The following is a 15,112-nucleotide window of genomic DNA, read 5'->3' as shown; positions in this document are numbered from 1 at the left end:
AAAGACAGGACAGTGAATGGCAGGGGGATGGTGGTTGAGAAAAAAAGCACTTCTATCAAAATACTCCTAATAGTTCTGGACTTCATGGTCATAGGAAATAGCTGTTTTAAATTGTTTCTACGTTTATAGATAATGAATACATGAACTATTTTTTTCTTTTTTAAAGTTTGTATTTGCAAGATTTTGCTCTCAAGAAAATTGTTCTGCTAACTTGCAAATTTCTGGAAAGCTTGCATTTCCAAGGTAAGTTGAATGTGATTTCTAAGTAGTATGAAAGCCAAAATAAGCATTCTGTTTCAAAGAGAAGTGGTTAGTCCTGTAGAAAAGACTGATTGGCACTGTTGTTTGCTTATATCGGCTGGACTCCTGTTGGGAATGTATGTCATTGTAAATAAGTTTCTGGCTGCAAGAATTAGTATTCTGTGACATCTGTGTCTTCTAAGGGTCTGTTACCTTATTATATAAGGAGCCAACATATTGATAGATATACAGAGGGACTGATGCACAACAAGACTCATATATGCACATTGGGACAAGCTAGGGAGTGGCACTGAGTATAGAGACACTCTTCCTGGTGTCCCATTATGCATCTTTATGATTCACTATGTCTTGATTTAAGTCGTTGATATGCTGGTTGATACCCAAACAGGGGATGAGCTGGAGATGTCACTGCCTTGGTCCTTTCACTATTGACTGCTACTTCTCGACAGATGTCAGGTGGTGCAATACTGGCTCCAGTGGGATTCATTGAGAGTCACATCCACTGTTTTAATGTGGTGAGATGTGTTCCACACTGGACATGCGTATTCAGCAGCAGAGTAGCAAAGCGCAAGGGCAGATGTCTTCACTGTGGCAGAAGAACTGTAGATTCACGTGGAGGACCTAGAAAATACCTCGAGAGAATATATTTTGAAAGATGTGGGCAAATGAAGCCAGGAATATCTGTCCCATGGATAGGAGAGCCATGCTGTATAATGGAATAGGAGAAGAGAAAAAGTACAATTGAGCAAAAACAAAGGGAACCCCCCCTCCTGCCACACACACACACACACTTTATACATGTTAAAGGCAGACTAGGGTTTACACAAATGAGTTTTTTGTCATCATGTTCTGGGTTAGGCTTGACACAAAGTGTGAAACATTGTCTTGAGTTGTCTGTGAAGTGCTAATTTATTTTTTTCTGCCGAGACTACCACCTTTATCCGTGAACAACATGATAATGTTTTGAAATAAAGTGTTTCCTTTGCTTAAAAGAGGCTGCTAAATCCTGCTTAAGAAAATTAGATGACACTGGTTGTGAACTATTTTGTTACAGTTATCTACTCATATGGTTCCTCACTTGGCATGAACCAAATAGTTTGATATTTGTCTACACACACACACACATTTAAAATGAATAATAAGATCCTGTGAAATAAAGCTATAGTTCAGCTTTCTCCCACTTCCAGATGTTTCTGTGAACATGGACTCCTTACTAGACATTTCTTCTCCATTTCCCCTTTCTTCATTCATGGCATCCTGATAACAAAGCAAAATAGGCAGAAGGAAAAGAAAAGACACCAATTATAGCAAGCGCTAAATCTAGCCACTGAAATGTTAGCATTTGCTTTTATCTCTTTAATATGAAACCGAGCTGCTTATGTGGTGCTTTTACCTTCTGTTGCCTGTCTAAGTGCCAACTTCTCTCCCCAAGGTGTTCAGTGACTAATGTGTTGGTCTCCAGCCAGAATATTTGATAAATGTCTATTTCAAGGCGGCTCTTCTGCAAGTCTTAATTAAACTTTAATGTCAAATTGAAGTTTACTTATAAATCCTCTTAGGTACCTTTGGCTTGTTAACGTGATGAGGGGAACATTGGGTGGAATGTAAGATAGACATGTTCACTCATGTGCACAGGTCCTGCTGTATATTAACCTTGACGGAAAGTTGAAAGGCAAGAGCCTTTACTTGACATAAGGTGATTATAAAAGGGGCATTAAACCCTTGGTGGTCTGCTTCAAAATAGTGGAAATGGAACTTAGAGTCAAATAAGGCAATAATTTTTGTTGCCATATGACTGGACAACACCAGTTAAACTTAGAAAGTACAATAGAAAAATGTGAAGAGGTGGGGAAGGATCAAAATAGTGTTTGGCCATAGTGTGATTTAAAAAAAAATGTATTCTTGTTCCAAAGTGAGTTTACACCGGCCAGTTCAGAGCTACAAACTGCAGGTGGTCAGGTGGATGTAGCTGAACACTCTGTGGCACCACATTGGCATCCACATTGTCCACCCACTGAATTATTACCTCCATGTCTGCCACTCAACAGCTAGCTACTAAGCGCCATCTAAGTTGTCAACCTTTGCAACAACCAATCAGAAGGAGTGCAGGGAAAAATTAATAATGCCAGAGTCCCATCTGGACAGGAGACAAATCCAGATTGGTACCAACTGTATAGACTGCCCCAAGATCTTGGGATACTTAATTGTTTCTGAAGTATTCTCCAACTTTGCCCAAAGTGGAGCAAAGACCACGAAACTCACTGGAAGTAGTGAATGCTACTATTTCCAATGAGTCCCACCTGAGAACTAGATTATATGCCATTTCTCCATCAAGTGAAGAATAATATACTTCTCTCTGTTATGATAAGGGAGATAAGCTTACCACGTGTTTCTGTTAGAGAAAAAGCTTGGAATTGTTAACTGTTGTGGGTTTGAACTTCCAGGATCCCTAAACTATCATGGGCTAGTTAACATTCAGTCAGAATAATTTCTTTAAAATGAAATAACAAAAAAAGCATTTTGTGAAGGTACATCTTTAACCCACAAGCAGTGAAAATTTTCTGATATAACCACCTGATTTCCAATGGACTTTTAAAAATTGTTTTCATGTAGGACTTATCTCAAGGGAATCTGTGCTTAGAGGAGTGGTTCTCAGCCTGTGGGTCCCCAGATATTTTGGCCTTCAACTTCCAGAAATCCTAACAACTACTAAACTGGCTGGGATTTCTGAGAGGTGAAGGCCAAAACACCAGCTGAGAACCATTGGAGCCTTAGAGGGAAATCCAAGCATTTCATTTCTTTCTGAATAAATCATGTTTTCCTTTGTTTTTCTATGTGTGTCAAACCTCAACTAAAATCATATATGTTCATTTCATGTAGGCCTCATGAAAAGAAATCTTACCTTGCAGTGGGAAATATGAAAACATTAATGTTAAATGTCACTCTGTACAATTCTGGTGATGACGCTTATCAAGCTGCCCTCCACATCCAGCTTCCTAAAGGGCTTTATTTCACCAAAATTCTAGACCAGGTAAGATATGAATATATATATATTTCCTAAACGGATTATCTATACAGTACACTTTTTACCCCATCAGACTCATGGACGTAAATAAATGAACAAATTTTAAATGTTGCAATATCTCACCTCCCTTGCCTCTAAAATAATATCCAATCAAAATTTTTCAGTATTGTATCCACATTGTGTTCAGGCAGTTATCCTGCAGATAAGTGTCATGTAACATAAAGCAAAATGCTCTTTAAGAAAACCCTTTTGTAAAACATCTGTTGCTTGCTGCTTTTATATATTGTTTGCCTTTATCTAGGAAGAAACACAGATAAATTGTGAAGTGTCGGAAAAGGAAGATCATGCAGTAAGGCTGGACTGCAGCGTAGGGTATTTATATGTAGATCACCTATCCAAGGTAAAATTAATGGCAAAACTATTCCTTTTTCCTTTAGCAAATCCCATTCTTCCCTGCATCCTTTAAATATAGTTTTGCCCTTTTCTTCATTAGCATCAATGAAGTCCTTATGAATGTTTTAAATTGGGTTGATTTTAATGCAGTAGATTATTTACTGATATATGCGCCATTGAACTTTTCCTTTGTGGGGCTGCCCTGAGTCCCCTTTGGGGTGAGAGGGACAGGGTAAAAGTGTGGTAAATAAATAAATAACACCAAGCTTGAGGTTGTGTTCATCCACTATCATTTGTGTTGGCACATATTTGGTAATACCGCCATCTATTTGACAGTAGAATTTTGCAGGGGAATAAACGGATACCAAGGTTTGATGGTCGTAATGAAGCATTTGTTGCTGCCGTGGGTATTCGGAGCATGAGGTGCTACCAGGATATATAGTACTGCTGGGAGTGAGGATTATATGGATAAAGGCATAGATAAATACAAATACATAGGTATTGACATAGGACCTCATCCCATAAAGGGGGGGGGGGTTGAATTGTTCTCTTCGTGTGACATTTTATGGCATTTCATTTTGAAAGAAGATGGAAAATTTTCACACCTCCACCACACAGGATAATCTTCTCTTGTTTCTAGCTCAACCACCCTTTTCATTTCCCATCACACAGGCCAGTGTTGCCTCCTCTCATTTCAAGGAGACCAGCACACTTTTAAAACACTTCTTTCAATAGGACCCACACCATCTTCAAATAGCTAATGGTGACAGAAGGAGCATTCAGGGGTATTAACAGACACGAACACCCACACTCAAATGTCACACAATGGAGTGTAAATGGACAAACCCACCACTTCCCAACCCAAGTAAAAAAAATTACCTGTTTTTCAGCATACTCAGGAAGAGGAGTGGAGTCCATTGTTACCCATCTTTTAAATCTACCTGTTCTACACGCTGCTGAGACGCAGCCCCATTGGCAAGCTATGGAATGGGCCATGCATTGCTTGATGGGATCTGTGGGACTCTGTCTTGGAAATGTATAGAAATGGTGGAAAACCTCCGAGTGATGAAATCTGTAAATATATTTACTATGCAATCAAAAAGGTATTTGATATAGATGAAGCCACACAAAGGCAGGTATACTGAAGTACATACAAGCAACAATCATAACCATAATTATGGGGTCGGGCTTAGCACAGCAGGCTAAACCATCATGCTGCAGAAAAATCCTGTCAATCAAAAGGTCGGTAGTTTGAGTCAGGGTTTAGGTGAACACCTGCCATTAGCCCCAGCTCACCTACCCACCTAGCAGGTTGAAAGCAGAAACACGAGTAGATAAAATAGGGTTAGCAGGGAGGTAAAGGGTTAGGGCCCTTTAAAACATTGGCATGGAAGATGGAGCAACAGCACCACCCTGTGGCGAGAGTCGAGCATAGCCACCAAGATGCCAGAAATAAGATGAGAAAAATTGCCTTTACCTCTGTTTGTGTTGTCTGTCCTTGTTAATTGTATAATCGGCATTGAATTTTTGCCATGCGTGCTTTCTGTAAGCCACTCTGAGTCCCCTTGGGATGAGAAGGATGAGGTATAAATACTGCCTATTATTATTATTATTATTATTATTATTAACTGGTTTCTATTGAGTTCATTAGTATCCTGCATCCAATCATGCCTATTAAAGACTGAACTGGTGATGACAATATTTTGATTTGAACATCAATACTATTTCTATGGCTGATGTTCCTGGAATAATCTAGAATATATTTTCTGAATAAAAAAGACACATTCAGTTCACCCTAACACATTTCATTTACTCCACAGATGGATTTTATTTTTGTGTTGGATGCAAGCTCTCTTAGCAGGGCAGGAGATGACCTCACCATCAGTATTAACACAACTTGGTAAGAGTTATTTCCCAAAGCTTTCTCTCTTGGTTTAACATTGTCTTTGCATTTAAAGTGACTATCACTTAGTCTGTGGAATCTCATAAAAACCAAAAAGAAGCTGTTTGGTTTACTTTGCAAAATGAGACTGTAGCTTTAACCTAAATGTGCTTAATTCTTCTATCAGAAGAAAGAGAGATCAAATCTGATTTATCTGTGGCTAGATAAATTTGTTTCTTTTTTTTCTTTTCAAAGGAAACAATAATTTTAGAAGGTTTCTTTTTGCTCAGAGAAGGTGATTGAAAATTGCACAAATTTCTATGAGTATTTTCAGTCTGGGATTTATTTATTTATTTATTTATTTATTTACTTTATTTATATACCGCTTTTCTCAGCCCTCAGGCGACTCAAAGCGGATGTTGCAAAAATGGCACCTGGTTCTTTTTACTAAAAAAAAACAAAAATTCTGTGCAGAAAAAGAATATTATTTGCTGTGTACAAAATGCTATTTCCTAGGCATAATAACCATATGTGAATTCTGTATATAACAAGTCCCCAGTTGATGCATTTTCTGTGAAGACATATTATTTTCTGACCATAAAATATTTCATCCAGGGAAAATGTTGCCTTTCTGTATAGAACAACAATGTGTAAAACTGACACAAAATACATCCCAAATTATGAAGATTCTCGCCAGTCCAGGAGCCTATTCACACTGCACATTTATAGTGCTTCAATTCGAGTGTATTTGTCATGGCTGTGTCTTACAGAATCCTGTGGTCTCTAATTTAGAGTTTCACTTAAATGGGTTTTTACAGCCCTATCTACAGTCATATAAGGCAGTTTAACTGCATTGTACTAGGTTATATGGCAGTGTAGACTCATATAATCCAGATCGATGCAGTTAACATGCATTATATGACAGTGTATATGGGCCTCAATTCTTTCCACCGCTAATCTCCTAATTGTCAGTTGTATTTTGTGCAAAATGCTAACCAAGTGTGAACTGTAAATGTCTGAGTTCATTGTAATGCTCTGTGATGCTTATTTTCTTCCATAGTGAAAATGAAGTGAGTAGCGACCTGCTGTTGGATAACAGCTTAACTTTAACACTACCTCAGAAGCATGAAGTGGAACTGAATGCTCATGGGTAAGCTCATGAATATTCACCAATACAGGGCTGCTTCAGAACTAGAAAGCTGTATAGTTACAGAGCTCACTTCATCTCGGGATTTTAAGATTTCAGCATGCTGCAAATTATTGTGTTTTCATGAACTGTGCATCAATTGGTGCATCATTATGGGTCGATGCTGACATTTTACAAGTAAGCATATTTCTTACAAGATCATTGGATTTGGAATAATTTGGGAAAATACTTGTTTGTTTTTTTTAGGTCTGTTACACCAACATCATTTGTTTATGGGCCCAGTGATGAAAACCCCCTTGTTACTTGCATGAAGGAGATGTTCAACTTCACTTTCCATGTAAGAGGTGATTCTTTCAGAGACCGTTTTCCTTTATTAGCGCCTTTTGAAAAGCAAAATTCAGTCAAAGGGAAATTTGACATGAGCGAGATACGAGGAGGACTTTTGCTAAAAAGCCAATTAAATAAATTTAGTCCCACTTAGGCCCCTTACTCAGCAATGTTGCAATGTATCTTTTTCTAGGAGATCTTAACCTTTCTGCCCTTGACATGGAGATAAATAGTATTTCATGATATCAGCAACAGACATAACATAATGTGAATATAATTTGTATTAGTAACGGAGAGTGCATCAGCACTGTAGAATACAGTTTGACACCACTTTAACTGCTGTGGCTTAATGCTATGGAATCATGGGAGCTGTAGTTTTAAAAGGTCTTTCACCTTTTCTGCCGAAGAGTGCTGTTGCCTCACCAAACTACCTGTCCTGATTCCATTGCATTAAGCCTTTGCAGTCAATGTAGTGTCAAACTGCATCAATTCTATAGTGCAGATGCACCCAGAATCATTAGTATTGCTGTCACTACTGTGATTTTGTTGGCTACCAGTTCAGGCCCAGCTTGCCTGTCTGAACTTATTTCCCCCATGATGCATCTCGGAGGTTAAGGTCTTCTAGGGAGGCCCTGCTCTTGGTCCCACCTCCTTGGGTGCAGTTGGTGGGGACGAGAGGCAAGGCCTTCTTAGTGGTGGCCCGTCATCTATAGAGCTACCACCCTAGTAAAATTAGACCAGCACCCTCTCTCCTGACCTTCAGGAAAAAACTAAAAACATGGCTTTGGGACCAAGCTTTTGGTCAGTAAATGGGAACAGTGCAATAAGAGACTACAAATTAACATAATGACGACTCAGATCAGCCCTGGAATATGGCTTGGATTGTGTGATTTAAATTTATGTTTTAATGTTTATGTTTTAATTGGTTTGGATTTTAGTGCTTTTGTTTATCGATATGTATAAGTATACGCGGCATCAAATTGTTGCCTTTGTAAGGCCAGCCTGAGTGAAAAGTGTACAAGTGTGGTAAATAAATAAATAAATATTCATAATAAAAGAAAATGATAACATTCAGTTTGAATGCTTATTGAAAGTAATCTGTTTTATCCAAGTTCAGAGACCACTTGAAATCTGTGTATAGACTGGTTATTTATTTCCTTGTATATAGTGGATTTTTATCCCACCTTTCTCTCAGAAAGTGATTCAAGTTGTCTTGGAGAGCTGTGCATCCTATGCAAAGGATTTTAAGAATCCTTTGCCTGAAAATAAACATACTTCTTCAATATTACTATGAAAAAATGTCAATTACACTTTTTCAGTTACAAGTACTTTAGTTAATGACGTACCTTGCTTGTAAAGAAACCATTTGAATATCTGTACCTATCTGCACATTTTCAATCCTTACATTTCATCTTCAACAATGACACTATGTAACAAAAAAATTTAAATGATCTGTTCCTGGTTTGAAAGTGTTATTCCCGTTTAATTGTGAGTTACTTACTTTGAAAGTCTTTGTTATCCCTCAGAAACTTTGTGGCAGCCTCAAATTATGTTGAATAAGTTGAGACTCCATGAGATATTCATTAAAAAATATAGTGAAATATTCCGCAGGATATCACACAATAACAAAGTTTTGGCAGTTTAATAAACTTTTTCCATGTTATTATAATAGAACCAATTAGGAAATGACATTTATAACCCAGGAACAAAAATAGAGTTACGTAGTGTAATAGAATGCTGGAACTTCCTTTTTAAGATTTTAATGTTTTGAAAGAATGTTTGGAAGTTTGGTTTGAATCCCAATTTAAGAGAAGTTTCAGCCATAATCACTGTGTATTTTACTTCTCAGGTTAGTAATCCCGGTCTAAGCTTGGCTCCTGCTGTAGACTTGATGATACAGATTCCCAATTCTTTTGTACCAAACAACGTCAAACTGTTTAATATTCTGGATGTCAAGGTAATGCGCGTTCCTTGTTTGTAATTCAGTATGTGGCACCATAGCATTCCATGTTTCCTGTATGTTATCTTTGTGCAGGAAACAGTTGCTACATCTAGAAATTGCTGTATCCACAACTGAGGTGCATCTACACTGTAGAATTAATGCAGTTGATACTACTTTAACTGTCATGTCACAATGCTATGGGAGTTGTAGTTTTGTGGGGCACCAGCACTATATGGCAAAGAATACTAGAGACCTTGTAAAACTATAGCTCTCATAGGTCTATAATATTGAGTCATGGTATATAAAGTGGTATCAAACTGCATTAATTCTGCAGCATGGATGCACTCTGAGTTTTTGTTAGATGCCGCCCTTGGCAAGCAGTGAATGTAGCAGTAGTAGATGGGAAGATATGGTTAGGGCTCCTGTGAGCAATCTAAAAGATCAGAATGAGTTGAGTTGTTTAAGAAGAGGTCTCCCTGACTTTATGGAAGAAAGAAGATGGTTGTTTTTCAAATGAATCTTGGGCTGGATGTGAAGATTCAACCTTGAGATGGTTATTAGCTGGCCTGCAATGCTGACAGTTTCCTCTTTCAGCCTTCTGTCCTAACTGGCACATGTTGAGTGAGCCCATACCTTGTTTCCCTGAAAATAAGACAGTGTCTTATATTAATTTTTCTCCCAAAGATGCTCTAGGTCTTATTTTCAGGGGATGTCTTGTTTTTCCATGAATAATTCATTTATTGTTGAAAAATAACATTTATTATATACTGTACAGTAATTTGCAGTATATAATAAATATACTGGACCTCACACACAGGACCGTTGTAAAGTACCTGGCTCCCACATACTGTCTGGAGACTAACAATCTCCCACAGCAGTTCCTGGACCACTTACACAGCAGGGACCGTATTGCACCTTCCGGCCTCCAGGGGGAGCATGCTTCCAAACAAAAACTTTACTAGGTCTTACTTTCAGGGAAGGCCTTATATTCAGCAATTCAGCAAAACCTCTACTAGGTCTTATTTTCAGGGGATGTCTTATTTTCAGGGGAAAAGGGAAGTATTCCTAGTGCAAGCACTAATGGTGGCAAATGTGTCAACATTAAAACTATTGTCCAACGATCCTTTATGTGATCTCTTTTTTAAGAATGTAGTGGCTTAGTTTCACAACCCATGCCATAAAAGGGAAGAAAAGGGAAAGGGTCAATGATAGGATAGTATCGGACAAGAAATGGAAGATACTAGTGTTGTGTCAAAATTGTACAATTCGGAAGGTTTCATATGTATGACCAGCATAGATAGAGGTTCTGTTTGTGTGTGTGTGTGTGTGTATGTGTGTGTGTATAAGAGAGAGAGAGAGTTATGTAAGAAAATTACAACATTATCACAGTCACCATTACAAAAAAAAAATCCCATATGTTCTCATACCATTCTGATGATTTCTGCTTCCCTTTCCTTTACATTTATATACAGGGTTAGTCAAAATGCATAGGCCAATCTGCCATTCAATTGAATGGCAGATTGGCCTATGCATTTTGACTAACCCTGTACTTATCTGCCACTTATACATATCCAATTTTTCCCTTCCCTCTTCCTCTCTTCTCCCTCCCTCTGGAAACAGTTGTACGTCTTCTCTTTGTATTCTTTTATTTGTTCGATCGTGAAGATTGTCTGATTCAATTCCTTATATTTTTCCTTTCCCTTTTACTCTGGCTATAAGCCCTTTCCATTTCAACTTCCAGTTCTCCTAAGATGTCCATTCGCATATTTAATGTTCTTTTCAGTGATGTGCTTTTGAGGCATATAATCTGATAAATATTCATACCACTTTAAAAATTGGTTTTAAAAATGTTTTCAAAAATGCTTTTTAAATAATGGTTTTAAGATTGATATGTTTTAATTGTGTGATTTTAAAGTATATGATTTTTTCTCTATATGTACGTTTGGCATTGAATTGTGCCTTGGTGTGAGCCGCCTGAGTCCCCTTCGGGGTTAGAAGGGCAGGATATAAATGCAGTTGTAATGTTCGTTTGTGGGATTAACATAACTCAAAACCACTGGACGAATTGACACCAAATTTGGACACAATACACCCATCAGGCCAATGAGTGACCATCACTCATAAAAACACTGAAAAACACAGCAGGAGAGACTTAAAAAACAAAAAATAAAAATACATTACAATGCATGTGCAAAGCCACATATATACACAAACACACATATATGCACATATACACAAATATATACACATATACACACACACAAAATACATAGACACAAACTGGGCCACAGCAATGCGTGGTAGGGGATGGCTAGTAATTTTAAAAAAAGTTCCCATTGTGTGGATAGAGTTGCAGCACCACACAAGACCTTTGCCATGTAGCAGATTCCTTCAGTACAGCAACAGTTTTTCTGGTGGCTCAAGTCATCTTTTTTGAAGCTGTTTAGGTCTTTCTTCATCTATGTGAGATGCAGTACAAAAGTCCTAATTAAGTCTTGAGAAGAATTCTTTACCATGATTATGTCTTATGGCACAGAGCACCAATAAATAACAGCTGGGTGGGTATGCCTGTCATAACAACAACATATGTCTTACCAGATCTGGGTGGTTAAAAATATAACCCTCACATCCAAGCAAAACGGAAAAATCCCTCTGTTTGCTATTTTTTCCTGTGTTTAAATTTCAATATAATAAGTTTTATTAAGATTCTGAAATTTGTTTCTCATTAAGTGTGTTCAGGATGACAGTGCATGCTCTAGAAGCATCTGCATCGCTCAGCATCCGAAATCCTCATATAATTGTGTTTTGGTTCATTTTCAGACAACTGTTGGACAGTGTATCTATCAAAATCATACCCGAGAATGTACTTTACCAGAAAAAAATGCAAATATGCTGCAAGAGCTTGTTACATTCCTCACCAAACTTGACAAAAGACTGCTGGTAATGTTGCTATTTCATTCCACATACGTTTACAGCTCTTTTAAAAATAATAGTTAAAATTAAAGATTGAACTGCTTGGCTAGTACTAATCCTAGTACTAGGACCCTTCCACACAGCCCTATATCCCAGAATGTCAAGGCAGAAAACTCCATTATCTGAATGTAGACTCAGATAACCCAGTTCAAAACAGATATTTTGGGATTTTTTTGCCTTGATATTCTGGGATATAGGGCTGTGAGGAAGTGCCCCTAGAAATGGAACTCTTTGCTTAATTTAAAAATTGGATTTAAAAATAATGTTTACAACTGATTGTATTTCCAAGTCATATTTTCTTGAATTCAACATGCATGCACACACAGAGAGAAATAAAACAAGAGCGTCTGAAGCACTCAGAGCTGATGATTTGTATATAGACATAAAGGCATTTCAAATGTAAATATTGTACACTTTCTTTCATCAGTTCATAAAAAATAATTACTATGTTGGGCCCTTTCTGGTTATGATGCTGTCAGGTCTTAATCTGAGTCCATGCCTTCAGACTGACCTTTCACCTTAGATATTTACCAATAAGCAATTTCACTGATGTGTTGTCGAAGTCTTTCATGGCTGGAATCACTGGCTTGCTTTGAGTTTTCTGGGCTGACTGGCCATGTACCAGAAGCATTCTCTGCTGATGTTTCCCCCACATCTATGGCAGGTATCCTCAGAGGTTGTGAGGTCTGTTGGAAACTAGGCGAGTGAAGTTTATATGTCTTTGGAATGTCCAGGATGGGAGAAAGAACTCTTGTCTGCTTGAGGCAAGTGTAAATGTTGCAATTGGCCACCTTAATTAGCATTGAATAGCCTTGCAGCTTCAAAGCCTGGCTGCTTCCTTCACACTTGCAACATTCACACTTGCCTCAAACAGGCGAGAGTTCTCCCACCCTGGACCTTCCACAGATACATTCCACTTGCCTAGTTTCCAACAGACCTCACAACCTCAGAGGATTTTTTTCATGTCAGGAGCGACCTGAGAAACTGCAAGTCGCTTCTGGTGTGAGAGAATTGGCTGTCTGCAAGGATGTTCCCCAGGGGATGCCCAGATATTTTTAATGTTTTACCATCCTTGTGGGAGGCTTCTCTCAAGTCTCCGCATGGGGAGCTCAAGCTGACAGCGGGAACTCCGTGCTCTCCCCGGATTCAAACCTCCGACCTGTCGTTCTTCAGTCCTGGATACAAGGGTTTAACCCATTATGCCACCGGGAGCTCCACCTCTGAGGACGCCTGCCATAGATATGGGTGAAATGTCAGGAGAGAATGCTTCTGGAACATGGCCAGATAACCTAGAAAACTCACAACAACCTGATTTCACTGATGTTCAGAAGCATTAGATATTTAGACGAAAAGATTCCTCAGGATTTTACTCAAATGATACAAATAAATCTGTTTGATTTGTTTTCTTAAATCCTCATTTGAACAGCTGATCTACATTACTTAGAAATTGTAATGAGTGTTCCCAAACATTTGGTTTAAAGCAATATCTTTAAAGACATTAATAGTAGCTTCATGTATGTATGTATGTTTTTTTCTCTTTTTTCTCAAGTACTGCATGAAAAATGATCCGTTCTGTTTGCAAATACTTTGTAACTTTGGAGACATGGAAAGTGGAAAAGAAGCAACTGTTCAAATTCACCTAGAAGCAACTCCTTCACTGCTACAGATGGTAATTATTTTAATCCTCGGACTATCATTTTGGAAGTATGGATATGTATTTCTGATCACTGGATATTTCAGTTAGTAATATACATTCCATTGCTCTTAGTGGCAGCAAATTAATTCCATACTTTTAACAGTTCTTAAAATTTGTGAATCTGGATTTAATAATAAATAAATAAGTACATTTCTTGCTCACTTATCCTCGTGGCACATTTACCATGTTTAGTCATTTTCCAAGCAAATTCAGCTGCTTAATCCCTACCAAGTATTCCATGTATGCTCTCATTTGTTCTTTTCTGTAAATTTCAGTGTTCTTTATCTTTTGAAAAACAGGGTGAAGCTTCTACGCTTATATTTGAGATAAAAGGGAAAGTTTCAGCAGATCAGAACCCAAAAGTCATTGAACTGTACAAGAGCAAGCAAATAGCATATGTAAGTATTTGTAAATAAAAGAACCATGTTTAGAATTAATGGCTGAAGATTTCAGTTAATTACATTTCAAAACAAAACCATACATCCGGGGTTGTATTTTTTAGTTCTCCATGTACTTACTTTATGAATTACACAAATTGTCACTGGCTAGCTGATAAAAGAAAATGGTCAAGCTTATATTTAAGCTGCAAACGCCTACAGCCAAGCTACACAAATATTAGAAGGGGGTTTATTCCTGAACAGTGGGTAAACTGGTGACTGGGAATCATGCATAAGAAGAGGGAGCAGAGTGACCAGGTGTAACAGTTTCATCTTGAGCACATCTACACTGACCATTGTAAGTCGATTTCAAACCAGAATCAAAGAAAATGGTTTTGCTGTGCAGATGATTACATAGAAAATCCTGTAATCAGTTTGAGGTCCGGATGGTGATTATACAAACCACAGAGAATTTTGCATTAAATGATCAGTATAGATGGGGCCCTTGGCAGAAGCCACCTTTGACCTCCTTTGGTTTTTTCCAGTGATTACAGGAGGAGGAAAAGGGATACAGTGGAATCTTGACTTATGAGTATACATACTTACAAGCATTTTGAGTTACAAGCCGTCACCTGGCTTGTGTTTAGCTTTGACATACAAGCATAATTTTGAATTAAGAGCTAGTGCTAGAGGGAGTGCTAGCTTGAGAGTATGGGGCTTAAAACATAAATATAGTACAATACCTGAAACAAAAGTTAAAACACCATAAACATAGAATGTGGTTTAAAAGCCTATACGATTCCAGCCCAGTTTACCTGTCCAAACGTATTCTCCCCTATGAACCATCAAGAGCATTAAGATTGTCTGGAGAGGCCCTGCTCTCGGTCCTGCCACCTTCACAGTCATGTCTTGTGGGTACGAGAGACAGCTCCTTTTCTGTGGTGGCTCCCTGGCTATGGAATTCCCTCCTGAAGGAAATTAGATCTGCCCCCTCCCTCCTGACCTTTAGGAAGCTAGTAAAAACCTGACTGTGGAACGAGGCCTTTGCAGAATGATGGGTGAGGCCAACAATCGACCAAAGTATTGACC

At 38.1% G+C, this 15,112-nt stretch overlaps 1 protein-coding gene across 1 annotated transcript in view; it reads left to right on the top strand.

Moving 5' to 3' along the window:
- The window catches only part of ITGA4 (integrin subunit alpha 4), a 53,757-nt gene that overhangs the window by 33,785 nt on the left and 4,860 nt on the right, over positions 1–15,112 (top strand). Inside the window, exons 17-26 of the mRNA XM_060779997.2 lie at positions 167–243; positions 3,142–3,292; positions 3,588–3,686; positions 5,500–5,579; positions 6,622–6,711; positions 6,955–7,045; positions 8,885–8,992; positions 11,798–11,917; positions 13,500–13,619; positions 13,946–14,044. Coding sequence (XP_060635980.2) covers positions 167–243; positions 3,142–3,292; positions 3,588–3,686; positions 5,500–5,579; positions 6,622–6,711; positions 6,955–7,045; positions 8,885–8,992; positions 11,798–11,917; positions 13,500–13,619; positions 13,946–14,044 — 1,035 coding nt within the window. The remainder of the gene's footprint in view (positions 1–166; positions 244–3,141; positions 3,293–3,587; positions 3,687–5,499; positions 5,580–6,621; positions 6,712–6,954; positions 7,046–8,884; positions 8,993–11,797; positions 11,918–13,499; positions 13,620–13,945; positions 14,045–15,112) is intronic.

The sequence above is a fragment of the Anolis sagrei genome, chromosome 1 (assembly GCF_037176765.1).
Source record: "Anolis sagrei isolate rAnoSag1 chromosome 1, rAnoSag1.mat, whole genome shotgun sequence".
Classification (NCBI taxonomy): domain Eukaryota; kingdom Metazoa; phylum Chordata; class Lepidosauria; order Squamata; family Dactyloidae; genus Anolis; species Anolis sagrei.
The sequence above is the reverse complement of the archived record's forward strand: the minus strand, read 5'-3'. Positions and strand labels throughout refer to the sequence as shown.